At 42.4% G+C, this 27,055-nt stretch overlaps 4 protein-coding genes across 4 annotated transcripts; 2 read left to right on the top strand and 2 right to left on the bottom strand.

Moving 5' to 3' along the window:
- Positions 1-637: 637 nt before the first annotated feature.
- LOC135499491 (uncharacterized) lies at positions 638-7,016 on the top strand. The gene is made up of 4 exons (XM_064790262.1): positions 638-818; positions 4,285-4,531; positions 5,199-6,250; positions 6,696-7,016. Exons 1-4 carry the CDS (start codon positions 732-734, stop codon positions 7,014-7,016), a joined length of 1,707 nt encoding a protein of 568 aa, XP_064646332.1. The 5' UTR covers positions 638-731.
- On the bottom strand, positions 6,735-12,617 carry LOC135499490 (solute carrier family 22 member 15-like). The gene is made up of 8 exons (XM_064790261.1): positions 11,931-12,617; positions 10,710-10,938; positions 10,239-10,434; positions 9,827-10,060; positions 9,359-9,487; positions 8,635-8,847; positions 8,143-8,215; positions 6,735-7,784 (listed from the first exon to the last, which is right to left on the bottom strand). Exons 1-8 carry the CDS (start codon positions 12,291-12,293, stop codon positions 7,491-7,493), a joined length of 1,731 nt encoding a protein of 576 aa, XP_064646331.1. The 5' UTR covers positions 12,294-12,617; the 3' UTR covers positions 6,735-7,490.
- LOC135499492 (uncharacterized) lies at positions 12,085-27,055 on the top strand. Its single transcript, XM_064790263.1, has 5 exons — positions 12,085-12,117; positions 24,860-25,176; positions 25,433-25,616; positions 26,103-26,246; positions 26,652-27,055. Exons 2-5 carry the CDS (start codon positions 24,952-24,954, stop codon positions 26,879-26,881), a joined length of 783 nt encoding a protein of 260 aa, XP_064646333.1. The 5' UTR covers positions 12,085-12,117; positions 24,860-24,951; the 3' UTR covers positions 26,882-27,055.
- Positions 13,177-22,720, bottom strand: LOC135499489 (golgin subfamily A member 6-like protein 25). The gene is made up of 2 exons (XM_064790259.1): positions 22,565-22,720; positions 13,177-16,751 (listed from the first exon to the last, which is right to left on the bottom strand). The coding sequence occupies exons 1-2, from the start codon at positions 22,568-22,570 to the stop codon at positions 13,941-13,943; spliced, it is 2,817 nt and encodes a 938-aa protein (XP_064646329.1). The 5' UTR covers positions 22,571-22,720; the 3' UTR covers positions 13,177-13,940.

Raw genomic sequence — 27,055 nt, 5'->3', positions numbered from 1 at the left:
ACGTGTTGTCTGGCCGCTGAGCAATGTCAATCCATTGAGAGTCAAGATGGTGTGGTATGGCCGCGAGCGGGAGTTCGTCTTATCGGTAAATTTCCGCGGACATTGCGTTAAAGGATCAAACCCGGGGGAGCCAATCATGATATATTTACTCATTATCGAGACTCCTGGTTGTAGTTAACGTAATTCGTTAAAGATCCTGAGGGATTGTGGTTTGATGATAACCTCATTCACAACTCACTGATGCAATGAAAAATTTCATGTAATCCTATAAGATTCTTACTTAAGATCGTATTCTAATTCTCATTGCGAGCTCACATTACTGAGAGATTCAAAATCCCCACAACTGGCGTAAAACGAAGCACATCGGGTTACCCACCTCAATATTTTGAGCGGGCTGTTCATAACTCATTACCTTTATTAGTGTATCTTGATTGATATTCTTTAAAACTAGAGCTACTAATACTGAATAATGAATCGACGCAATGATGTCTAATGCCTGTGAAAGGTTTTGATCAAACGCCAATCTCACTCGCTGGTAAGTTATTAACGTGCCAACATATTATGTTCTGGGACTACTTCTGCAGTAGACGTGGATGGATATTGAGCGATTTGAAAATTCATTACAGTTAATCAGCGATATCAAGAAGTGCTACCTTGCGCGCTAATGGAGAAAGTGGTTGCAAGTGGATTGGTCAAAGAGTTTGAAGGGTAACTTAATTGCGTCATGAAGGATGGTGATGGGGAGACGAGCGCGGTACATTGTACTTGGGATTACCCTCGTAGTGATCGGGATCGGAGTGGTGTGTCTGACACTAAAGGTAGGAACTTTACTTTTGGGTCAGTTAAGCATGCGGATAGAGACTTATTGTAACGTACCATCGTGTATAGTTTGGGCGACACGTTGTACCAATGAATATAGGGAAAACCGCAAGAACTGTATTTCATGCGGGAGGCAGTACGCATGATATCGAACAGGTTTACTTGCATTTGCATTACGTTTAAGATGCTTTCGTTTGTCAAGTTGGGTTGTTGAGGCATTTTCATCGCCACCGTCTCGTGACCTGTTCAAGAGTTGTACACGGATGGGTTATCGATGCTGAAGCTCCTTTTATGTCCGACTTCCGTCGTAACACTTACTCGTATGCGCCATACGTGGTGCTGAAAGTCACTGAACTCTCACGGAATGTCGGGGTGTTACATATTTGGATCCAGAGGTGATGTTGAATATTCCAAGGGGAGGCTTTCCTACACTGTGTGACGCTTGCAAGGAGAAGCGTTTATGCTGACGTGCATGAAGCTTTCGTTCACTAACACGGCCACTGTGATTTTACTTGCAAGAATGACCATTCGTACACCAACATGAAAACGATGCGATTTCAGATAGAGCTTCGTACAAAGACCACCGTGATCAAACTAACACGGCGCACTTTCGTACACTCACACTTCCGTGATACTTCCAAGCTTGGCTGCTCGCTATCTGTATATGGACATACGGAGCCATACATTACATTGTAACTTCTCAAGTCGAAATTTACTGGTGTTACCATCAAAGCGAAGTCCAACGCCACATGACCAGGGCCGTATTTTGCGGAGGGGATATCCCCACGCCAGAGTTTGCTTCCCCGATACACCCATGTCGACACCACTTTTTATATCTAGCAGAGCTAGCAGTGAAGGACCACGATAAGATAACGACCGGCGGGCACTGCACTGAAGACTATTCTCTATATATTAATACTCGTCAGGTGAATCAGATGGGAGCAACCGAATATGATAACATAGGTCAAACAGGATTAACCTATCAAAACACTCCTCGTAAGAGTAAATGCGCGATCTTTGATCGTTTTATTTAACCAGAAAACGCAGTTCATTATTTTCTACCTGCAGATCAAACCACAAAGAAATTAATCTCCAGCTTCATCAGAGGCGGAAAACGAATCTTAATAGACCGCAGAAAAATTCAATGGGGAAATCTCTTTCACCTGTTAATCATAGCCAAAAGCCAACTCAAGATACGGAAATGCAAACTCCTATGCCATCGCTCCGCCATCGTGATCAGGGTGACGAACAGGAGAGAAGGCATTCCTGAAGAAATCAGTGGTTGATGTTCGCTTCGCGCAGGGCCGGAGAAGCGAACATTAACCCCTGATTTCCTCAGGATGGAGGTGAGCTGGGAGGAGACCGAATCATATCATACGTGAATTGAAATTGATGCTTTTTGCCTCCATTTTTCAATCAAATCAAAACCAGGTGTAAACGTTTTTCAGTGTTTACCTGCATTTCTGAGTGTTTCCATTTATGGTTTGGGGACGCTATAAGGAACCGGGTCATTTGTAATAAGCGCTCTCATTGGTTGTTTCTGACGGTGCGAATACGACCGGAAACAATGGCCCCATGCACCGTGGCGGTTCGAATAGCCAGTGCGTTATCAAAAAAGTCACGGTCTCTTTTGCTGTTTTTGCAGTGCATGGAATATTGACTGGGATATGGGGGACAACCAAAAGCGTTACACTGGTATACATTTTCCCAGCAATGCACAGATAGATTTAGGTAACATAATCAAAACTATGAGTTGATAAAAACGATGATATCCTGCAGGACCTGTAGTCACGAATAATGTTATATTTTTTAGAAAATCATATACTACTTAGCAGCTACATGTACACGAAATATGTACATACTACAAAATTGATACCACCCCAAGGAACATTCTTGGTAATCAAGCTCTATTATTTTGTTACAATAAATGGTGAAAATACACTGCGCAATTGATCAATCTTTCAATTAATGTGCCAGACAAGTTCAACTTTTTTCTTTGAAAGTGTCGCCCGACTTCATACTCCTAACAGCAATAATTACTAGTATACATGTACATACGGCTATGTACATTATTGTGAACTATTGCAGTGTACAATACGTAATTGATTAAAGCATTTGTAATTTGAAATAGTATGACATCACAGACTTAGTGTCATATTTGTCCCTCCCATCGTATTTGACATGTCAATAGAGATATGAGCTGACGGACTAACTGCTTGTGATCTTGGGCAAATCACATCCTTCCATTTCCACGCCTTTGATTGGGACTAGAAAACCCGACATCATTATGTTAACATTCTTAGCTAAGGGGTTCAGTTTCGTAGATATATATACCCTATATATTGTTCATAACAGCATCTCTAACTACTATATGAGATTCAGTCAGGCGCCTCTGTTACTAGCCTTTACCACTGCATCAAATCACTGTTCTGTACTGGTCATATGAGATAAATGCCTATAAATCTTGCTTGATATATATCATCTGATACAGTTTAGACGAAAGAGCATGCAGCCAAGAACGAATATTGATGCATTCCATAAATGATTCTTATGATATACATATACATGTACCATAGTCTTATGGAAGTAGTCTGTCACCCTCATAACGTCACTGTAAGTGTCAGTTAGGCGCCTCTGTAACTAGCCTACTGCTGCATAAAATCAATGATGTTACTGTTCCTATAAGATGCCTATAGATCCCACTTGATATCATCTGGTACAACACACAGCCAAAAACGAATACTGATGCATTCCACGAATGATTCCAAGGCCTATACCCTTCGGGCAAAAATTCCAACCTGTTTGACACATATCTCAACGCTGCTACCAGTTGAATCTCTAACATCGTTCGAGAAAACAGCATTAACTTCTTAGGTTACCGAGAGAAAATAATCACAGATAACAGAGAGTAGAAAACATCTTACCGGCGCTTAACTACCCGCCGGTAGAGTTAGCTGCGAGAAATCGCGGGAAACATGCTACTTTTAAAGTGAAGCACCTGGACAGCCCAGCAAGGGTATTATTTCCAAGTGGATTTGAAAGGATGGAAAGAAAGCCTGATAGATCATCTGGTGTATGAATGAAGCTGTGTAAAGTGTAAGCTGAGAAGGAGGTGAAAATACCGCATTAACGAGCATTTAACCGGTTTGCTATCGTTGATGTACGTTAAGAAATAAGATCAAATTTGAATATCGTTTTCCGACACTATTGAGTAGAACATTCTTGTCAAACATCTCAAACCAGAACCTTGAAAGAATCTTGTACATATACAATGTGCATGTACATGTACAGTGTATACGAAACTGTATACGTTTTCATGTTGTATTCTTGATTCTGTTTTTGGTTTGGTGTTTCTTGCTACCTTCCTTCCTATCCGTCGGAGGGCAAATCTTCTTTATGAAATATTACTAAGATTGTTAATCAATCACCAAGTACTAATGACCAGCATTTCTTTTATCACTTCAGTATGGAACCTCATCATTCGAAAAATGGCAATCCAAGATGGCACTCCCCGAGTTAAAATCCAAACCATGCGTCTTCCCACTACAACTCCCGACTATCCTGGGCGCGACCTCAAACCTCGTCACAGGGAAACCCGGCGTCATCAAGGTGTTCGTCAATTCAGAATACCCCATTCGGGGTTACTGGGAGGAGAGGCAAGGTTACACGATAGGGGGCAGGTCGAGCGTATCGTACCTCATTCCGGCAACAAGTAAGTGATGAGGGGAGGATTTTTGAATTGAATTGAATTGAATTGATGACAATGTGCGATCGTCCTCTAAGAAACAATAACTATTGAGTGAAACCTCCCGATAAGATTTTCAGTTAAGAATTTTCAGTTTCTTGTATATGTGCCGGTACATTTTTTCAAGATTCTTGTAAGACTTTTATACATGCGCCTGTAGAATTTTTTTACAAGATTCTTGTACGATTCTGGGTGAGGATCTTAAACAAGAATTTTCATGTAAGAATTCAGTAGTTCATTTTTACGAAACTGAATTTAAGCAGTCAGAACTAGTTTTAGTTAAAGCTTAAACCAGTTCTGAATCTTGATTTTCGGCCTGTGTGTTCTTGCGGGTGACCGTCCCACACCAATCCGGTGTACGCCAAAAATAATGTATGGATTGAAACTCTCCCATTTGTATGGTGATCATACATTGGCTCAGTGTTGCAGGGCCAATGGTCGATCTCTAAAATTCCAAACGTTTGGTGCAGATGGTGTTAGAGTGGCGAGTTCGATGTGATGACATGCTCTTTTCTTGCAAGATCACCGTACATGTAGTTGTTATTTTCACATCAGGATCCAATTTTAATTGTGAGGTTCGGATATCTCTAGATGAGAAGAAAGCAAATCATCTATCTATGCATTTTCATTGCAGGGCAACGAGGCTATACCTCAAAACTCAACCTGGCAGATAATGGAAAATATACAGTGATCCTACGCATGCGTAGAACACCAGCACGAAATGGCACCGACAACTTTTCATTGCACCTCATGCAGCGCACACCATGCAACACGGTGATCATGAACTTTGACCCTCTGGAGCTTATAGGCACGATTGTAACTTTACCTAAAATCATAAAAGCCCCGCTACCGACGTATGCCGTTACTGCGGGTGGGAAACTCTCTTTAAAATTCGTTGCAAAGTTACGGAACAATACGAAGAAAACCGAATCATTCCGAAAAATCTTCGGCGGGACATTCGTGCGTGTGTCGTGGGCCGACGGAGAGCATATCCGGAGCGTACATTCTAAGGCTAAAGACAATTACCATGCCGATGTGTCAACATCATCAGGCGTCACAACAAATAAGAATGCAAGATTTGTCACTGTTCGCAGCCAGATAGCATTTAAGAATGTAAACAAAAATAACACTGGTTTATTCGCTGTTGGTTTCATTCTGTATACGAGTCAGTTTACGGCGATCAAAACCGAGGTATACACGGACATCCAGGCCGCAGCCTGTTCAAAACAACCGCCCGCCATCAGAGTGGAGAGCTGTAGTGATATGATGTCACCGCGTATCGAACGCACCAAAAACGACGGCGTTCAAGAATTGGCTGCAGTCGAGAACATTTCAAACTGTATCCGAGTCATGACAAGCGGTAATCCGCGGCCAAACGTGTCACTGCATGCGTTGCGAGGCCGTGAATACAACAAAGCGGTTGTCATGAAACCCGCAAAATCCGGGAGACCCTTATCAGGAAGTTACATTGTAAAAACTTTCCAAATTAAGAATCCTCAACTAGATAAACCGGAGTATTATTTAGTAGGGGCTAAGAATGACTTTGGGGAGTCCAGCTTCACCTTGAAAATAGTGCTGTACAGGCCCGTGAAGTTGCTAGAGTTCTACATAAAGGGCGTGCCCAGGCCCGACAGCGACATTGCGGAGACGACAGTATTATGGTATGATGTACCACCACAGACAACGGTAATGTTTCTTTTGAATCCAGATTTCGATGGTCATTGATAGTGCATGTACATGTACATGTACATAGAATGCAAATATATAGGCCAGAAAAGGGCTTTCTTTGTTACTTAGTGATATTTTGTGAGCAGAGTTAAAAGCTCTTTCGTGATAAGTTAAGTGCTCACTTCACATAAAACAAAAATTCTCGCAAGAATATATGCTCCTAAATCGTTAAACTGCTCTAAACCGTGACCGAAGGAATAATTTTAGTCCGTGAGTTGTCTCCTCTGCAAGCAGGTTTGGTCACATGGGAGTGAAATGATGACTACATCAACCACTCTTCACAGTGGATATTCTCATGATTAGAGTAAGTACAGCCGGCAAACGTGCCATAATTTCTGTGAGTATATGCTAATCATTTATCATTTATTTACTGATTTTGTATATCTTCAATGTTTCTTTTTAGGCCACTCTGACATGCAAAGCTATTGGTCACCCTCTACCGACGATTCGCTTCTTCCACATCCCAATGACAACGAATCAAACCGACTCCGTCTTCGTGCTTGATCCTTTGATCGGTGATCCAGCATGGACTAATTTGCAAACAATCAATGACACTGTGATACAAACTCAAATTGACAACTCAACCGATTTAGTGACGTCATCAGTGACGTTGACGAGTGGGTTTTTCATCGGTAAAACTGACTATATCGTTGGGTGTCTGGCAGAAAATAGGTTCTTTTTGAATAGGAAGAAAATTGGATTCCATGTTGTTGACGCAAGATAGCAAAGTGCCTCTGTGAAGTGCACTGTGAATATTTGTATTCTGTGCATGTACATTGCATGTGTGCCCATGCCAATCAAATCCGATGTGCGATGGAAAGATGGAAATCATGGCTGACTATCAGCCTTGTATGCTGTTATGACGTCCAAGGAAGAAATGTACAGTATAGACGAGAAATTATTAGAAGGGTGACAAGCCCATGTAGACAAGCCAGGGTTTAATGACCTCCTTGAGTATTAAAATGTATCCGCTGAAGATTGCAGTCGAATCGAGGCGAGACATAAAATCACCGGAAGGGCAGTAACCGTGTTAACCCATGATATCGCATTACAATTCTGTACAGTACCGCCAAAATAGGTCTCACCCAATGCATACTGCTCATTCACCAAACACGTGTGTATATACGCACGTCACATGGCATTGAATCAGATATTAATGATCATTTTGTTAAATTATCAAATTATATTATGATATAAGTCAGCAAGGTGTTTCTGATGTTCGTTTCTGGGTGAAGTCAAGCACTACATAGTCCCTATTGTAGTCTCGCTTATGTTCGCCCTCCGGTTCATATGTGATGCCGTCGGACGAGCCGGCAGAGCACCAGCACTTTCGGTTACATCGGCCAGTGCAGCAGCCATCTTGTTCTCCTTGCGGAAGCTCCTCCAGGAGGTCTCGATCTCTGGTTTCCGGCATGACGACGCGAACCAATATGGTGGATATTCCAGCAAGGATGAAAATTATTACGTACGGTATGGATATATGGTACACATCCTAAAATGTAATAAATAACGTTTTCTCAGAGCTCCGTATGTATAATGCTTATTCAAATAATAAGGAGAGACTGATGAATCAAACGTTAAATGTCAGTGTCGCTGAAAAAGCCACAACCCTAATTACTTATCTCCACCCAGGAGTATGGGTCCCCAGCTTTCATCCCCAAATTATTTGCATAAATTCGCTTAGCGAATAGCAACCATTCGCCGCTTTCTAATCGTTTCGGAATTCGTTGCTGCCAAAAGGTGCAACGATTTTGTTACGATTATCAAGCTGAAAGGGATATCGAATCGAGGTGAAAACTTATCCTGCGCGCTAGTTTCCAAATGTCCAGTAATGCCATTGTCAGACTCACCAATAAAGGCACATAGAAAGCAATGATGCCACCAATTTCACCGAATGTGTTTGCCACCCCATTCGCCGTTGACCTGGAAAAATTAAATGCAACGGTCACTTCCGTTAACAGTAACATTTTTACCCCGGGGTCTGATATGAGAGCTTGCTTCCAGGTTGTAGCGCTGCTGATGAGCAGCCCATCTGCGTCTACTGAAAGGTTTCCGAACAGAAAGTGCAAAGAAACTGGGTGATAACTTCTCCAGCCTTTGGTAAACCTTGACTTTTAAATTAACTTTAGCCTACATGTAGGTAGCTGGCGGCTTCCTGTGTTTATGTTGGGGTCCAATACGCTCCTTCTGATGTAGATTGACGTTTTCATGACTATCTACACAACATCCTCTTGTTTCGTGTTTGGTTCATGATAACGTATAGAAATCATGAACGAAACATGTTGCACAAAGACGGTACACTGTATGCAATGATTATCGTCACGATAAATGCGAGTGCTTACCGAAGTAGAGTTGGATACGTCTCCATAACGAAACAGAATGCCAACATGTTAAGCCCAGTCATGGCTATCAAGGACACTAAAGCTAGAGTAGTTAGGATGATTAACTTGTAGTCGACGCCGAAGTAGAGGTCTAGCACATCAACAGTAAGCATGCACAATGTGATAGTCATCACTACTAGCACGTTGGCTATGAATGACTTCTTTCGACCAAATCTGTAAAGAAACCAAATAAGGTACCGTAGGATAAAATGTCATGAATGTTGGCAACACAGTAATATATTGATAACACCAAGTACTTCGTAACACTGTTAGACAATGCAAGAAAGAAGGCAAGCTTCATTTTCTGCACTAAGGGAATGCTCATATATTTTTGATTTAGCAGACAATTCCACTTAAGAAACACTTGGGCCCGGTTGTTCAACGCCTGGTTAGTTTAGCAACCGCCAAGCTTTAGTGACCGCTACTTTACTAAGCGGAACCTTTGGGGTTCCGCTAAAACTTGACAGCACCCCAGGACAAAACCCTTGAGGTATCGCTAACTCAGCGGTGGCATAGCGGCCGCTAAGCCTAACAGAGCGAACTTGGCGCGATCTGCTAAGATAACGGTGGTCAAGCGGCCGCCAAACCAGAGAGCGGAGCTTTGAACAACAGGGTCCAAGCCAGGATTGCGCACCCAAAACATAAATATAGTGGTCATCTCCTATAATATAGTGTCATCTTTTACCTGTTTGCCAAATAAAGACTGATGCCCTTTCCAATAAACATGGTGGCTCCCAGTACGGTAAGTTTGAGCGCTATATTGAGTTCCGTTATACGGTTCTCCAAGCCTGTCATCACGACAATTTTAGCAAACCTGGAGAAAACAGACATATATGTATATACATGTAATATTATAACCAAATGACCCATAAACATTTTCGAATACCGTAACAAACCAAATATCAAACAAAATTCTCCAAGCTCAATTTAATTTAACACAATTTTTACCAACCTACATCGAGGTGACACAATAGCTGTCTCACCAAAACCCAAAACGAGGCTACTAAATAATCAGGCCATTATTGAAAGTATAACATTGTGACCAAGATGATTTAGAATTTTTCATAAAAGCCAATATTGATGTACATGTAAAGCCTCCGATTTTTGACTGTGGTAGACCTAAGATAAACGCACCATGAACTGTTACACTTACCAGATGAATAGCAATGACAGTGTTCTCACGGCGTATTTCCGGGAGGCGAAGAGGTCAAAATAGGTGTAAAGGTCATGACCTTTTCTTTCCTCCTTGTGTGTTTCCGCTATTCGGGTAAGAAAAGTTAGATTCGGCAGCGACCTTCGGTTGTATTTCGCTATCTTCTTGACGATAGCTTCGGCTTCCGCTGTACGATCTTTCTGCAGGAGCCATCGCGCACTCTCTGGTAGGAATCTGTGGAAAACAAAAGGAAAATTGATAAAAGGTGGAGCCTATCTCCAGGGTATCTGAAAAAAGTATTTAAGCTTGTGACAATTTTCCTACCATGATTCTGAAATCAACACTTTGTGCCAACTCGTTCTCTCATATGAATACGTATCCAAATATTACTTAACTTCGCTTGTCTACTTACATGAAGAGAGCTATCGCCGATGGTGCCCACAGCAAGCCGGTAGCAAATGCCCGATGCCTCCAGTTCTTGATGAAGTAGAGGAAAAGCGACATGAGTAGTAATGAGAGTGACCGGCCAAACTTCTGGGCAGCCAAGACTCGGCCCTTTGATCCCATGTACTCCGCTGCTATCACACTGTTTGAGGCTGTGCATGCCCCTAGAACAATAAGATAGTTCAAGTGAGCCAAAGAGCCATTTTCATGTATTGGCATAGACTTGGCACAGGGGCCTACAATTTTTCAAAAAGTGTCATTTGCCGCCCCCCCCCCCCCCCCCTGACCCAAAACTTATCAACGCCCCTGATATAATGACAAAAATTCGGTTTGATATATATTGCTTAAACACCTACCCAAAGGGTTTTGATTTTCGACAGGCGACATTAAATGCATGGGGGTGCTCGTCACCAGAGGAACCCAATTGCGGCAAACTTACCTACACAGATGCCGGCACAGATTCTCACTGTAAGATACATTATCCATGATGTTGACACTCCAGTGAGAGCCTGTAGGATCATCATCAACGTCCAGAATAGCAGCGTCATCTTTCGCCGGCCGAACGCGTCGGCGAGTTGTCCGTTAATGACAGAGCCCCCTAGCGAACCGGCGAAAAACAAGACCGTAGTCAGTCTGACTAGGTGTTGGTCTTCACAGATAAGGTGCCACTGAAATCACGTAAGCATGATTATAATGATGAGTTGTATGCTGCAGATGCAGTCCGTAGTAAACCAACATTCGTCTTAGTCCTCGGTCATATACAAGTTGCCGCTGGCAATGGTGATGCCACGAAGCCTAGAGGGGACCAAGTCTAACCTCTTCAGGTCACGGTGCCGCCCTTGACTCTTTCTGAACCATCAGAGGTACTCCGTCCATGCACTAACGAAGTCCGGGTCGACGGAGATGATCCAAAATCTGAGGGTCAAACCCCTTGACTGGGTTTGTAGGCTTGCGAACCAGTAACAGCAAGACTGGCACCCTCTCAGCAGGTGTGTCAGGGTCATACCAAGGGAACATGGCCTACATTACACTGACTAGCATTTACCTTGTGGAGATGGAATCCTTTTAGGTATACGTTAAAACATGATCAGTGTATACAGTTAGGGCAAAACTACATGAACATTGTACATATACATGTATACCGCCTTAGTTATCTATAACACGTTAATTCTTAATTTTCCTACCAGTTTAAACATGTTATTTTATATCCAACATTAAATCAATTGTAAAATCTGGACCGAGCACTCCAGTTTTACAGCGTGACCAAAAAAGAACCTATAAAAATGCCCATATGATTCACATTCATTTAGATATCGATAAAACGGTTTGTGATCTGGGGTTTGCCAATGCGTGATGGCTGCAAACAACCCCTATCAACAAAATATCTGAAAAAACAACTTCAGCCATAAACAGGCACAGCCTACCAAGGAAGGCATGCTAAACCCTGATTTTTGGTGGGTTTTTTTTCGAACGGGCACACCACAAAGACGAGTTGAGCTCCGGGAATGATAACTTAGTATACAAAGTATGTACACACTATAGCGTCGAAATACACGAATTTCGGAATCTATACACAATCGATTTTGATCTATATGGACACTTTTGTCGGTTGCATTTTTGTGTCACCCTGTATGATAGACTCTTCCCTTTCAAAACATACTTCTGTCGCTACTGTTGTTGTTTCGCCCAAAAAGGTAAGGTTTGTACAATCATCACCAGGGATGGGACACCAGTCGCGTCTATCCCACTGGTCTCCTGTCTGATTAAGGTTCGAGATGCCACCGACAGGTGTGTTACACGACCACGTCCAGCCGAATGTCAAGCCTTCCGTGAGGACAGTGAACAAGGTTAGTCCTATGGAACATTCGATAATCGAGGTCAATACAAGAACCAGACACTGAAACCATCCGTAGTGGCCTGTCGATTCAAACACATATTCGAAAGTCAGCAAGAACCGGAAGAAGGCAAGCGATCCTCGTCGGCTATCAGGTTCAACGAAAGATGAACGATTCGTATCCGACATTTTAGATCGTCTGATAAAAAATCGCCTGGACGTGAGCAGTGGTTTATCCAAAATACGTAAACAGCATCAAGTCTTAATAGCACGACCCACTGTTGTCATATTATGAGCCAGCTTCTACATAACATCCAGCTACCGGTTTCAGGCACATCCTTTCACAACATTAACTTGTCAAACCGACAGAAACATGTTGCATTTAAGAAGAACTCCTTAATCCAAAACATAGGTATTAAGCAAGATGAGTCACGTCAACCTGTCCTAAACGAATATTATGCAGTTGTCCAGTGCATCACGAAGTACAGGCATGCAGAGTGTACTATCTCACTTCGACAGGTTAACTTCGTCAGTTTTGATTTATAATATCGATCTATGTTAAACTAGATTTAGGGTGACTTTGATATGCAACCCGTTTGTTCATTGATCATATTTACGTGTATAGGCCAACAAGTAATCGGGTTAGACATCAGAGTTCAAATAATTTGAGATACCCTTCGATCCAAATTCATAATCTAAACGACCCACCGGCTGGCAATATTGGTATCTCGGTTTATACCACTGAAAATTATTAATTCAAAAACACATCGGTTACAATATTGCATTTTTATCATGGATTATTTGTTAGCCTCGTTTTGCCTGATTTCGGTTATTGATAACTTTCGAATATGTGTTTGAATCGTTTTGCTTTTAAACTTCTGAAAGCATATTTTGAGTGTTATACTTTAGTGTTCTATAACATGATGAACGATCGATGCCAGATAACAGACTTATCAATCTTTCTAGCGAGGGTCCAGGGAGAGCTGAACAGTATTCGTTTTTAGCCTTGAAAGGATTTTGACTTGCTCCCAAGTAAAACGATCAGATCAGCTTTGCTTCAGTTCATTTATTTGCATTATAGATCGTGAGAAAAGAAACAAGTGAAAGATCTAAAAAAGCTAAAAAGTGAACAATTTTATACATCAAGAGAGAATAAAAATACATTATATAGTTAAAATTAATGACCACACTTTCACTTTAAGACCGTTCATTAAATGTTTGAAATATGTCATTGAATTTGAAAAATTTCTAAAATAGCGTAAATACGTAGTGAAGATGAATTTCAATAATGCCGCTGTGTAAACAGACACAGAAATACCATACCAAGTTTCAGCTAATTCGTAAGCGTAATAACTGCTCTACATGTACGTCATTATGTATAAATGCATTTCTTTCCTGGACTACCAGTATTTACGAACGGTGTGCCCCTTCAAAAGATAAAAAAAACTTTGTTTCTAAGAGTGTTCCACAATAAAGTCTGTGAGTTTGAGTTTGAATGCTGCGTGCCGACTAAATTAGACGTAGGACATTTACTTTTCTCCGCTTGAATTGTTTACGGAGAAGCAACTTTCGAGACAACGTGATGAGTGTGAAAAGTGATTACAAGGACATGCACGTGGTTATGTATTATGAGATCGTTTAAAAATTGTAAATATGTACAGCGCAATCAGCCTATCACAGAGTCTATCCAAACGTCCGATATGACCCAGGTTGCATAAAAAGTGAATTCGCATATTATTTCTTAAAACTAGAGTACATGATTCTAATTGCCGCGCATTGCTTTTAACGTCATGAGTCGACCAGTATTCAACTTCTAAACGCAATGGCCTTGACCTCTTAAACGCCATGGCCTTGACCTCTTTTGTAATATGTCAGGATTTCTTTATCTCGTCTTGCATCGCGATGTATGCCCTTCTGAAGTTCCTTGAGCTGCGCGACAGCCTCTGCAGCATTCTTGTTTTTCTTCGCGTAGATTTCAAAGCCCTGTCGTTTGTCATTCCAAAGACCTTTTTTAACATCTCCATGTCCCTTATCGTCTTCACCTGCCTTACCACCTTGTCGCTTGTCGTTCCCATGTCGTTTATCATTCCAAAGACGTTTATCGTCTTTAGTATGTTTTTCTTCGCCATGTTTTTCATTGTCTCCATGTCTCTTGTCATCCCAAAGTCGTTTTTCATCTTCTCCATGCCTCTTTTCCTCTCCGTGTCTTTTGTCATCCCAAAGTCGTTTTTCATCATCTCCATGCCTCTTCTCCTCACCGTGCCTCTTATCGTTCCAGAGACGTTTTTTTTCATCTCCATGTCTCTTCTCCTCTACATGTCTCTTGTCATCCCAAAGTCGTTTTTCATCATCTCCATGCCTCTTCTCCTCTCCATGCCTCTTATCGTTCCAGAGACGTTTTTCTTCATCTCCATGCCTCTTTTCCTCTCCATGTCTCTTGTCATCCCAAAGCCTTTTTTCTTCATCTCCATGCCTCTTCTCCTCTCCATGCCTCTTATCGTTCCAGAGACGTTTTTTTTCATCTCCATGTCTCTTCTCCTCTACATGTCTCTTGTCATCCCAAAGTCGTTTTTCATCATCTCCATGCCTCTTCTCCTCTCCATGCCTCTTATCGTTCCAGAGACGTTTTTCTTCATCTCCATGCCTCTTTTCCTCTCCATGTCTCTTGTCATCCCAAAGCCTTTTTTCTTCATCTCCATGCCTCTTCTCCTCTCCATGCCTCTTATCGTTCCAGAGACGTTTTTCTTCATCTCCATGCCTCTTTTCCTCTACGTGCCTCTTGTCATCCCAAAGTCGTTTTTCATCATCTCCATGCCTCTTCTCCTCACCGTGTCTCTTGTCATCCCAAAGTCGTTTTTCATCATCTCCATGCCTCTTCTCCTCTCCATGCCTCTTATCGTTCCAGAGACGTTTTTCTTCATCTCCATGCCTCTTTTCCTCTACGTGCCTCTTGTCATCCCAAAGTCGTTTTTCATCATCTCCATGCCTCTTCTCCTCACCGTGCCTCTTATCGTTCCAGAGACGTTTTTCTTCATCTTCATGCCTCTTCTCCTCACCGTGCCTCTTATCGTTCCAGAGACGTTTTTCTTCATCTCCATGCCTCTTCTCCTCACCGTGTCTTTTGTCATCCCAAAGTCGTTTTTCATCATCTCCATGCCTCTTCTCCTCACCGTGCCTCTTATCGTTCCAGAGACGTTTTTCTTCATCTCCATGCCTCTTTTCTTCTCCGTGTCTTTTGTCATCCCAAAGCCTTTTTTCATCATCTCCATGCCTCTTCTCCTCACCGTGCCTCTTATCATCCCAAAGCCTTTTTTCTTCATCTCCATGCCTCTTCTCCTCACCGTGTCTTTTGTCATCCCAAAGCCTTTTTTCATCATCTCCATGCCTCTTCTCCTCACCGTGCCTCTTATCGTTCCAGAGACGTTTTTCTTCATCTCCATGCCTCTTTTCCTCTCCGTGTCTTTTGTCATCCCAAAGCCTTTTTTCATCATCTCCATGCCTCTTCTCCTCTCCATGCCTCTTATCGTTCCGGAGACGTTTTTCTTCATCTCCATGCCTCTTCTCCTCTCCGTGTCTCTTATCATCCCAAAGTCGTTTTTCATCATCTCCATGCCTCTTCTCCTCTCCATGTCTCTTGTCATCCCAAAGTCGTTTTTCATCATCTCCATGCCTCTTCTCCTCACCGTGCCTCTTATCGTTCCAGAGACGTTTTTCTTCATCTCCATGCCTCTTCTCCTCTCCATGTCTCTTTTCATCCCAAAGTCGTTTTTCTTCATCTCCATGCCTCTTCTCCTCTCCATGTCTCTTTTCATCCCAAAGTCGTTTTTCATCATCTCCATGCCTCTTCTCCTCACCGTGCCTCTTATCGTTCCAGAGACGTTTTTCTTCATCTCCATGCCTCTTTTCCTCTCCGTGTCTCTTATCATCCCAAAGTCGTTTTTCATCATCTCCATGCCTCTTATCCTCCCTATGTCTTTCTTCATCTCCTTGTCGTTTATCGTCCTTCCCATGTTGAGTCTCATGCCTTTTGTCGTCATCGTGTTCCTTCTTTCCATCTCGTTTATCATCACCATGTCGTTTATCGTTCCAAAGGCGTTTGGCGTCTTCTTCATGCTTTTCGCTGCCGCGTTTTTTATCGTTCCACATGCGTTTGTCATCTTCATCATGCCCCGAGAGAAGTTTCTCATCGCCTTCATGTTTCTTTTCATCCTCGTGTCTCTTTTTTTCCCCATGCCTTTTGTCTTCCTCATGTTCTTTACCACCGTGTCTCTTGTCGTCCCCATGTCGTTTATCATTCCTAAGACGTTTATCATCACCAGCATGCGTTTCACCGCCATGACTCTGCTCAACCTTATGTCTCTTGTCGGTTTCATGTCTCTTGTCGTCCACCTTGTCTTTCCCTTCGTGTTTCTTATTCTCTCCTGGCCTCTTCTCTCCCGACAACCGCTTGAGTGCACCTTCAGCATTCTTCTGGTGTATCCGCCGGGCAAGGAATATGCCCTGTTCTTCTAACGGCTCAACAGCTTGGCCGGATTTCCTCTCGACAGAGTGTGTCTTGACGCCAGTGGTCTTCTGATCTAAGCTACTCTCTTTGGCGCTCGCCACGGTCATGGCGAGTAGAGTCAAGGCGAAGGTGACGTGCACCGCCTGTAATGAGACAAGGTAGGACATAGAATAGTAGAGGGTCAATATGATAATCATTAAGGAAGAATCTGAACGTTACTTATTAGGCGTTAATGCCGGTCACCAACTGAGATGACATTATATGAGTGTTGGTTTGTTGGCCATTCCGAGTATCTTGGAAATTGAAATATTATTCAATGCAATTGTAGCTCTATATTTTCACTCAATAATGATTTGTTCCATGGACATTTTCGTCAGGAGACAGACACATTTTACATCGGTAGAAACTATGACTGTTTTTACCTAAGAAGATTAGACTTTAACGACATAAACATTGGCCATCCGCCACGATTTGATGAAGCTGTTCTATTTGAGAATAATAGATTACTGAATAATAGAAGGCAATGGATGAAGCTCCAATTGCTTTATAATGGGAATGATCCCAAGAGTTTTTGCTGATAGATTTTGTGGCTCCTTGGTACATTCCCCTGTGTCCTATCCGATTCGCCTTATTTCAAAATGGAATTACAACAGTAACAATCCTTAAGCTTAGAGAGTACTTCAAATTCGTCCCCAACGGCGAAAATCAGCCATTGGAGGCATCATCGTTTTCAACACCATCAGATCTTTACGTGTTAATGGTGTCAGCGGATGAAACTTGATGATGTTGGCGAATTGGAACCCACCGTTGGTAACTTAACGAGATTTAGTGACCGCAGCTCCTTTAAGGTTGTATATCAATATTGCATGTATGTACTTGTACATTGTATTACTAAGTTCGTCTGAGAAACTTCAATCAATGGGAAGGTTAAGGAAGCTTATGAGAACGAGAACGAATTGAACTTTAGATTGCTTTTGATTGAATAGTCCGAGAAGACGTTGTCCACCATTCCTGAATTCCTTCACTGTGAGGTAAGGGGCAAATAACGTCATGCAAAAATTTGGTTGTTTACAGTATAGTAAAAGGTCGAACATCCCTGTTTCATCGTTTATTGATGCGACAGGAGCAACACGGTACTTGGGTACAATAATATGCTACTTTACGGGATAGCCAGAGAGAGTGGTCAATGAATATTGAATGGAAACAAATTATGATTGTGCCTGTGTCTCTGTATTACAACCCACACGCAGCCAGCCCACTCCGCACTCGCTGAAATATTGACTATACTTTACGGCGCAGTTAGACACTTTTTCACGTCAGAGTGGAGGCCAAGAGGACGATTAGCGCGGACCCAAACGGGGTAACAAGATTAGGCTCCATTACGAATTCCGCTCAGGGAACCAGCAGATTGCTAATCTCATCCTATGACCAACCAAGTATCTTCGACTCTCCACAAATTGTTTTTAATAGCAATATTGTATGTTGGTTCCCGGCTGATCTCATTGTTATAAAAATAAAACTAGGCGTATCGGGGGTCACTTTTCTATTCGGACGGACGAAACACACGCCATTTTGTTTTTACTTGCTGGATGATTACTCGCCCTCAGGACAGCAGAATTTTATGTTTGTTGTATGCATGGTGCGAGGGGCAAATTACCTCATTCGTTAAGAAAAATATACGAAACTTAAACGAGGAGCTGTTGCCTTTATAGCGGATCATTGCCATTGTACAAACGATTTAAAAGACAATGCAATGTGTTTCTAACCTGGTTACTGGGAAGCCCAATGGTCAAACTGATGGCAAATCTTGCCACGGGTGTGCACGGGGTCGATTAAATGCCCACCCTCCACCCTAATAGATAGTGTAGATTAACCAATCACCATGCATTTTCCTGCTTGAGAACCACATGTATCATCCTCGAAAAACCAGAGTCAGTCGTATCCTCCTCCCCTCGCAAACCCTCTAACAAAATACCAGAACTTGAAACTGAAAATATGAGCGGAGACATAACTCGCTATTCCATGTATTGTTAGATAGTATTAGCGCCGCTGGGACCGTCTGCGTATTCGAATTCACTTTGCAAAGTACGAGGATTGAATGCAAACGACTCGAATTTAAATTACAACAGAGTTGTCATTATCTTAAGAGAGAAAATTCAATTCTAACCTCATTTGCGATGGATAAACCCTGAATAATAGATGATGCGCTCTGTAAACAAACTACTTTTGTTATACATATAACAGTGGTGTCTGTATTTCTAACAACACTTCCCTCAGTGAAGTACACAATTACATGTACATGTACTTTCAAACATTAATCGACTCTTATTTTATGTACAGCATCGATACATGATGTTTTCAATTTTATCTTTTTACCCGTTAGGGTAAGAGCAGTTAAAAAAGGAACTAAATGAACATGTATTTGACAAATGTGCGCAGGGCGGCATGTTCTTCTTCGTTTTGCGTTGTCGGATTTGTCAATCTTTGGTAATTTATCACCAAAGTGAGTATGAATTTGTGGCTGGGGCCATTTTCAGTCAGATTACACTACGCAATCGCAGTGTATCATGCACGGTGACGTCACAACTTGGCAGCTGATACAGGCTGCGACAATATGTTTGAAAAGCTGCATCCTTGTGGTGTTATTATGTGAAATTAAAAAAATTATAAATTTCCGGGCGATGGGCAAAAGCGGAGCAGGCGGGAAGAGACGAATGGGTTTTTTTATCTGGCGGTCGCCAAGAGACGTATATTATATTGGTAGAACTCAACAAACAATATATCGTTTTCCAACTTTTAATGGGTAACGTTTAAATATTTATGATTTGCAATTTTGGCGTGGATTGAAGTGGCATTCCATTTCCGAATAAACGATAATTTTTAACCTGTAATTATCAGCCTCGTCCCAAGTCATCGCGCCTCCTCCAATGCCTGACGCAAGGTTGGATTGTTGCTACGTTGACCGGAGCGATCGACTACCCAAATATCACAAGATCTCGCAGGGAGACGCGTGGTTTTACCAGGCTACTGTAATAATGAAATTAGCTTTTGTTCCCAACAGATTAGTGTTATCCCTGGCCCTATATCCAACACCATGACCACATGCGTCACGATTCATATAAAGCCCTATATTTAATTCATGCAATTGCATCTGTTGGGAAATTAAATAACATTGCAACGCTCATTTTTTAAAGGTAGTATCATTATTCATCGTTCCAGTTTTTCCTTGGTGATTGTTTACGCAACACTTCCCGCGCCCAATGTCAAACTAATTGTTTATTCCGGAGCTGGATGAACTGACTGTCATGATGTTGGTTGAAACGAATGCTTTTGACGCCGACACAGTTCGCAGTGTAGGTACATTTGTACTTATGAAGAGTTCAGATGCATAATCACTTCTCCACCCTTGGTCTTTTCAGCGTCTTTCAAATAAAGAGTTAGGCAACTAGGGAACGTATAGTTCCCACACCAAAGCCACTGCCCGTTTCGAAAGACTAGCATTGGGGCTGAGCTCTCTCGGGTCACGCGCAACTGGAACTTGAACAAATTCTTCGATCAGCTGAACCAGAATCTTTCAAATAAATTTATGTGAAAGACTCTGGTCTTTTTGAGAAAACGCAACTTCTTTTCTGCTGTGACTCTTATGGTTTTCGCATTAGAAGCTATACGTCTTGGCCGGTTGTTGCTTAACTTTATCACAAAATGCATGCCTTAAAGAGTTAGGCCTACAGTATTTCGGTTAAAATGTTCTTTGAGGTCCAAAGAAATCAATCCTTCACACACATTTAGTTCGTTTTATCACGAAGGCCTTGGCATAGCCAATCGAATAAGTGCACTTTTCTCTAAAATATGCATAACTTAGAGTAACCTTTCATACTAAATCGGGGAGTGCAATTTCGTTTCTGAAAGCATTGGCACTTTAACTAGTAAGTATTCCACTCAAATATTACCGCATGCACACTGAATATCTCACTTTTATACCTTCCAGCAGTGCACACCGTAATTTGCTAACCCTGGGCAGAAATTAACTCCAAACATCAGCAGGCTTCTGCAACCGCCATTAATAATTCAGAAATTGAAACTTTGCGTGAAGTAATCTGTAAAATCTAAATTTATCCGATTAAAGTGCGTTATAATATGCCAAATGCGTTCGTATTTGTTTATCTCCGACGAGTTTATTCCCAGTTGCAATGTTAACTTAGTTTGTGGCTGACGCATTATTCCCCACCCACTGGTGTCTGAAATTCCCACGTTTTCCTCTAACGTTCGCGTATAGTATGGCCACTTCTGCGTTATATGGCCATTTACGTCATCACGTTAATTCCCAGTAAAAAGTGACGATGTAACGCACAATCTTCTCTCGACATGGCGCAACGTTACGTGATTAGAATTGTGTATTCCTCAAAAGCTAGCTAGTTGACACAAAAAATATTATATAAGTATATGTAGGCCTATATACATTTCGTTTTTGAATACCTCCCAAAATATCACTCCAATTATATGATTTGAATTGTTAAAACTCCTATTGCTGCTTACTCATATAGGTAAAAATTAAATTTAAATTTAAATTGCTGGCGAACCAAAAAGTAATTAAACAACAATAACGATAAATTCAGTTGCATGAAGCGAGGCCGTTATTTACAGGAGCACTCGGCTTATTATCATATATCGGCATTGTTACCAAGCGTTGGTTGCCTTTAGTAACTTTTATACCAGTGTAGTACATACATACATGTAGTTTCGTCAACCTTTAAGCAGCAGTATTCATCTGGCCTATACCTGCATTAGCAGTATTTGAATGCTGGTACAACGTTCGTGTACCTTTTCTGACCTCTGACTGCTCGCCGCCATGCAGTGTCCCGGCAAAATGCAACAGGGCAAGTTTCCTTTGAGTAAAGTCTGATCATGTCCGCAAAGCATTTATCGTGTATTAATATCTGGGCATCTCGTACAACGCCTCATCAGATGTGAAACAAATGCCAGTGACACCCGCAATACCAAGGGAAATTAGTTTCCAGTGTGCAATAAATGCCCCCGAGGGATTAACGCAATCTACGTATAGATGCTGACTCTCCACCCACAAGAAATATCACAGTAATTGAGACATGTTAAGACTATAAAACTTGGACAACCAGGCCGCGTTCGGATGTGATCTGGAGTTGGACCCGAGCGGATCAGTGCGAATGTAGCCACCGATTCGAAACACCCTGATTGGAGACCCCAGCGCCACCCCATGGATCGGTACAGGATAAGTGCGAAAGTCCAGAAGGCTCATATAATCTCAACATTCAATATTACTCGAATAAGACAGGCTTTGGTATGGAATAATTCAGTATTGAAGTAGAGGTATTGAATTTAAATTTAACATTTTGAATAGTCTTCTGGGCTTTGGTATATCCGGTACACCTTTTTCGTGACGTAATTTTTTACCTTATTTGGGTCTCGGGCTCAACCATCAAAAGGCTTGAGGGCCCGACTCGAGGAACTCGAGGAGTACCATCACACAGTAGGAGGAAGCCTTTTAGAGCCACGCCAAACCAGTAACAAACGAAAGACCGCGTGGTTGCATACCACGTTCTTTTGGTTCGTAACGGCTTTATTTAGCCTGGTTTATTTTTGCTCAGACCGCCAACCTCCAACATGTGCCATGTCTATCAACTATCGCCCTGAACAGCAGGTCGCCAGCGGCAAAGATGGTTAAGTATGGCGACTTTACGGCTAAGTATGGCGTCTTCGACCTTGAAGACCTATCGTTCAGAGCCGCATTGCCATTTTCCGGCAATGGCCCCCTCCCCACTTGCCAAAATAAGGCATTATTGCGGCTGGCAAACGTATATGTTACAGTCTAATGATAGGCCCGGACAATAGTATGAACGAAAGACCAAGTGACATCGGGACCTTCATGGTCGATGGGCCTTTTTCGCGGCAGAATAATATGAAATAAACAATGACCCACCTTCATTGTGTAGGATAGCCTCTCTTCGTGAATGTTCCAAGAGTTCTCCGTTTTCAATTCTCGGTATTCCGTGCCGCTGTATCAGCTAGACTTCGTCCGGTTTGCTGTCAGATCGTATTCTATCGGCGTCACACGCGCCTCGACCGATCCAAGCAACGTATTAATGAAGAATGAGGCGTGCTGGTCGTTGCGAACACATGCGAGGGTAGTTCTCGTTTCTGCACTAGGTATTTCTTTCACATTCACCAGATGTATAACTCTTCGTGAATGTTCCAAGAGTTCTCCGTTTTCAATTCTCGGTATTCCGTGCCGCTGTATCAGCTAGACTTCGTCCGGTTTGCTGTCAGATCGTATTCTATCGGCGTCACACGCGCCTCGACCGATCCAAGCAACGTATTAATGAAGAATGAGGCGTGCTGGTCGATGCGAACACATGCGAGGGTAGTTCTCGTTTCTGCACTAGGTATTTCTTTCACATTCACCAGATGTATAAAGCTTACGCAATAAAAGTCAATTCCACTCTCTTTTTTATCATATTACTTATTAATTTGCAAAATGGTTGATAATAGGGCCGTTTACACGGTACCAAACCGATCTTGATCGATCTGGATTTTCTCAGTCTTTAATGACGCTGGGCACAGTGGAGTTGTTAGGGATATGCTTAATCTTAGTTCTACATGTGCATCTACCAAGTGGTGCAGGATCGCGATAGGTACTGAACATGTCAGTAATGTAATATAGAGATTTCCAGCTGCATGATGCGACATGCTCGTTAATTGATATTATCACGTGACCTAAAGGGACCCCAATTTTGGACCCCCATAGATCCACATGGAGGACAAGCAAGGTGGAGAACTTCTGATGCCTCTCCCTGTTTGCGCGTCGTTTTAGCTATTTGGTTCGATTGACGGTCATCAACAATCTTACAAAGAACTATGTTAACATTCCTTATTGAGGAGATACATTTTCGTGATACGAACTTCTGTGTGCTGTCGATTTTGCACCATCTTAAACTCGGGAGCCAACAGCTTAGCCCCGCCACTTTGTCTCTTATTCGGGACCATCAGAGGATGGCTCTCCCCAAATCCCTATTGGTGCTCAGTTGGAAGTGCCTCTCACGTTAGCCCTGTCCCGCAAGGATGCCAACACGACATTAACATTAGGGGGACAATGTTGTGCTGGACCTCGTAAACGAGGAACATTTTTTTCCACGGTCCTAACTCAAGCTAATTGCCTTTTAGCACTTTGAATATGGTTTTGCTGATCGATCAATCAATGCATTGTAATTTTCTATTTGATGTTCCCACTGAGTCGGCGAGAAGTACATTTGTCTATGCTACTATTTGAATATAGGAAAGCTTTTTGGTTGTTTAAGGCTACATAACATGTTTAAGGACCAATTAGTGTCCTTTTGTAGGATCTTTGTTGTAGCATTGATATGACGACTCCCACGGAACACAACAGGCATTCAGCATCGAAACTAGAGTCACTCGCCCATCATCCGTTGGGCATCCTTGGCTCTGTACTATATCTAGTTTCATAGGAAAATCTTCATTAAGTATAAAGCAGGACTATAAAGCGGAGCGCTTCAGAGAAAACTGCACTGCCACACAGGACCTCATCAAGTGTAATATAGGACTTAATCGTAACGCCCTGGAGAAATTCTGTTCTCTCACACGACTATCCATCATAGGAATGGGACCAAACTGGAGCGCCCCCAGAGGACACTTACATTGCCATATATGACAAACTCCAGCGTAATATAGGAATTAACAGGAACGTCCCAGAGGAAATCTGCATTGCTTGACAGGAAAAGTACCCAAAAATGATTCCGTTTATTGTCGAAATATGGATGGTCATCTTGTTTATCTCAGGACAGAAGACCCAAGTCACCGAAGCCACGTCATTTCTAAGTATGTTCAGTGCATGTTCGGTTCTGACAATGCAACCCGGGTGCTTTGTTGCAGATTGCATACTGTACAGGGTGTAACAGAAATATGCAGGCGATAATGCGGGATGGTAGAAAAATATGTCCTACAATACATGTGGATGATTCTAATCATGCGTTCTTATTGGCTGATGTAGTGACGGCGTTCGGTGTCTAAAGAACGACTCCTTTAATTCATCACCATACTAAACAGGACATGTTTACGTGTTTGGGGGGCGGGGTCACGCAAAACTGCTACACAGATGTGGAAGTTATGAATGTCTACGCAGGAAAGAGTGTCTATTCATGCACGTCTAAACTTCTAAAATTGAATGCTGTATCACCCTTACCCTTGCTTCTATTTTCAGATGAAGCTAAACCTATCGGAGTATGGCCTCTGAACTCCGCCACCAGGGGTCGCGATATATCCGGCAGCGGAAACCACGTGACAGATGACGTCATGACATTTGCCGAGGGGCCCGATGGCGATTCCAACTCGTCCTTGGAATTCTCGAAAGATCTATTCTACTACATCAAGCAGAGGGAAGGGAACAAGTCTGTGGATGTAAGCGGGAGCTTCACTGTCATGATGCATGTCTGGCTGGAGAATACTAGGATTTTCTACTTTTTCGACTGGCGGAGTGTTACGTATGTCAAGGATCACCTCGTGATTAAGTCAATGGTGGTACGTGTGTGACGCGGCTTTTGCTCTGTTTGGCTCTGTTTTGAGTTTCTCCAGAATCTTTTTGTTTCATCTTGGTGTTAGAGTTTCTAACAAGCATGTGGCTTTCCGACCCATCGCTGTTATTGCTCTCTTCATGTTTTTTTTGCTTGGGCCAGGGGTTGTGTTCTTGGATAGCCTGCATCAGCGAATTTGTTAATGTCCACATTTTGAGCCTCGGGTCAAACAATTTTCACATGAGCCTGGTAATCTTTTTCAGCCCCGTATGGTTCTCTACGAAAAAGAAAGCGGCCAGTTCTTGGTACAAGAGGATTTTTGGGACCTAAAGCTCCACGTGCGCAAGTGGTATTTTCTGGCCGTGTCCTATGACCACCTGAATGGGATCGCACTAGCTTGCGTAGACGATCAATGCCAAGCTGTGAACCAAGTCGCCGTCAGTTCAAGTAAGGAATTCAAAAACGTCACAAAGTATACACCTCAAAAACTCTTGCTGTGTCTGCCCAACGTACAACGGGTATACCTGTGTTCCGAATCCGGTACATGGGTTTTGTGATTGTTTCAAGAGTGGAAGTATTTTTAACGTTTTGTAGAAGTTGATAGAACGAGATGTGTCAACAGGGTAAATCAACACATTCCAAAAACTGAGGCTGAAATGGGAACACGTGAGAATGGTTACAGAAGGGACAAGGGTGCGGTCAGGGAGCAAATGTCAATTTTTCTGCCTGATCAAGGCCGAAAACATCTTGACCACCACGGTTTGTCAAGATTTACCGCGGCTACATTAAAAGGGGGAAGAACATTAGGTTCAGGATTAGCCAAAAAAGCTTCGAAGAACCTTAGCATCCCACCATTAACAAGCGCACTGTAAATCTTCAATTCGGCGTGAAAACTGGACTATGTGAGTTTTCAATTTGTTTTCCCGTCCACAGGCACAAAACATCGCTCCTTCCCCGATGTAAAGATCGGCACCTCAACAAACGCCGGGACGCGGCTTGCCTGTCTACGTCTGTACGACATTGCAATGACAGAAACTAACATTGTGAAGAAAAGGCATTACTCACCACACTGTTTGGGTAAGTATTCAGGACTTAGTGAACGTTTTACATATCAAATAAAAACTAGACAATTCCTGGTTTTAAAGAGCTTCTTTATTGATCTGCCGCAAAGTGTCGAAAATTTACTGTTGATTGGCGTGTTTATACATTTTTCGGCGGCACAATCATGCATTGCTACCGACATACATTAAACGCTGGAAGAGAGTGGCTGATGGGTGGAACGCATTAATATAGAGTTCGTCACAAATACAAAGACTGCAAGCCGCCTTGGAGACAACCACCGCGGCAACCGCAGCAGGAAACTGCCCTAGTCAGTGTAATCTTTTCTTTAGAATGTTTTGATGCAATCTTGTTAACAGTCCTATAGATGTGCTGCCATTGTTATTCAATTTAGATTTCCACCACTTTTTCCTACTTTCATAGATGGTGACGCCACCTTTACCCTTTACGAGAACGCCTCCCCGATACCGCCCGAAGACATCGTGGCCAACACCACCATGTACGAAGTAATCGAATGCATCTCACAATGTGCTCTTCGCCGACATTGTCGGGCCGTTAACTTCAACTCTGAGTCGTGCATCATGGGCATCTACCAGAATGAAACTTTGCTCACGTCTGGGAGTGAAATGGCTTACGTGATGGAAACTAACTGATACATGTTCAAACAAGTCGCTGATAATTAGGAAGGAGAGGTTTATCGTAAGATAGATAGACTCTGAAACTTACAATTCTGGACCATAGATGGATTCACGGATCTGTCTTTCCATCCGAATGTCTGAGACTATGTAACACCCAAAATTCCTCTGTAAATTTTTACATGCAGAATT

The sequence above is a fragment of the Lineus longissimus genome, chromosome 15 (genome assembly GCF_910592395.1).
Source record: "Lineus longissimus chromosome 15, tnLinLong1.2, whole genome shotgun sequence".
Lineage (NCBI taxonomy): Eukaryota > Metazoa > Nemertea > Pilidiophora > Heteronemertea > Lineidae > Lineus > Lineus longissimus.
The sequence above is the reverse complement of the archived record's forward strand: the minus strand, read 5'-3'. Positions and strand labels throughout refer to the sequence as shown.

Coding starts and splice junctions, on each gene's coding strand:
- LOC135499490 (XM_064790261.1), bottom strand. CDS start 12,293: ATGTCGGATACGAATCGTTCATCTTTCGTTGAACCTGATAGCCGACGA. Junction 8,216..8,634: donor ACGTATCCAACTCTACTTCG/GTAAGCACTCGC, acceptor TAATTTTTCCAG/GTCAACGGCGAATGGGGTGG. Junction 7,785..8,142: donor CTTTCTATGTGCCTTTATTG/GTGAGTCTGACA, acceptor ATTACATTTTAG/GATGTGTACCATATATCCAT.
- LOC135499492 (XM_064790263.1), top strand. CDS start 24,952: ATGACATTTGCCGAGGGGCCCGATGGCGATTCCAACTCGTCCTTGGAA. Junction 25,177..25,432: donor TCGTGATTAAGTCAATGGTG/GTACGTGTGTGA, acceptor AATCTTTTTCAG/CCCCGTATGGTTCTCTACGA. Junction 25,617..26,102: donor CCAAGTCGCCGTCAGTTCAA/GTAAGGAATTCA, acceptor TCCCGTCCACAG/GCACAAAACATCGCTCCTTC.
- LOC135499491 (XM_064790262.1), top strand. CDS start 732: ATGGTGATGGGGAGACGAGCGCGGTACATTGTACTTGGGATTACCCTC. Junction 819..4,284: donor TGGTGTGTCTGACACTAAAG/GTAGGAACTTTA, acceptor TTATCACTTCAG/TATGGAACCTCATCATTCGA. Junction 6,251..6,695: donor ATGTACCACCACAGACAACG/GTAATGTTTCTT, acceptor GTTTCTTTTTAG/GCCACTCTGACATGCAAAGC.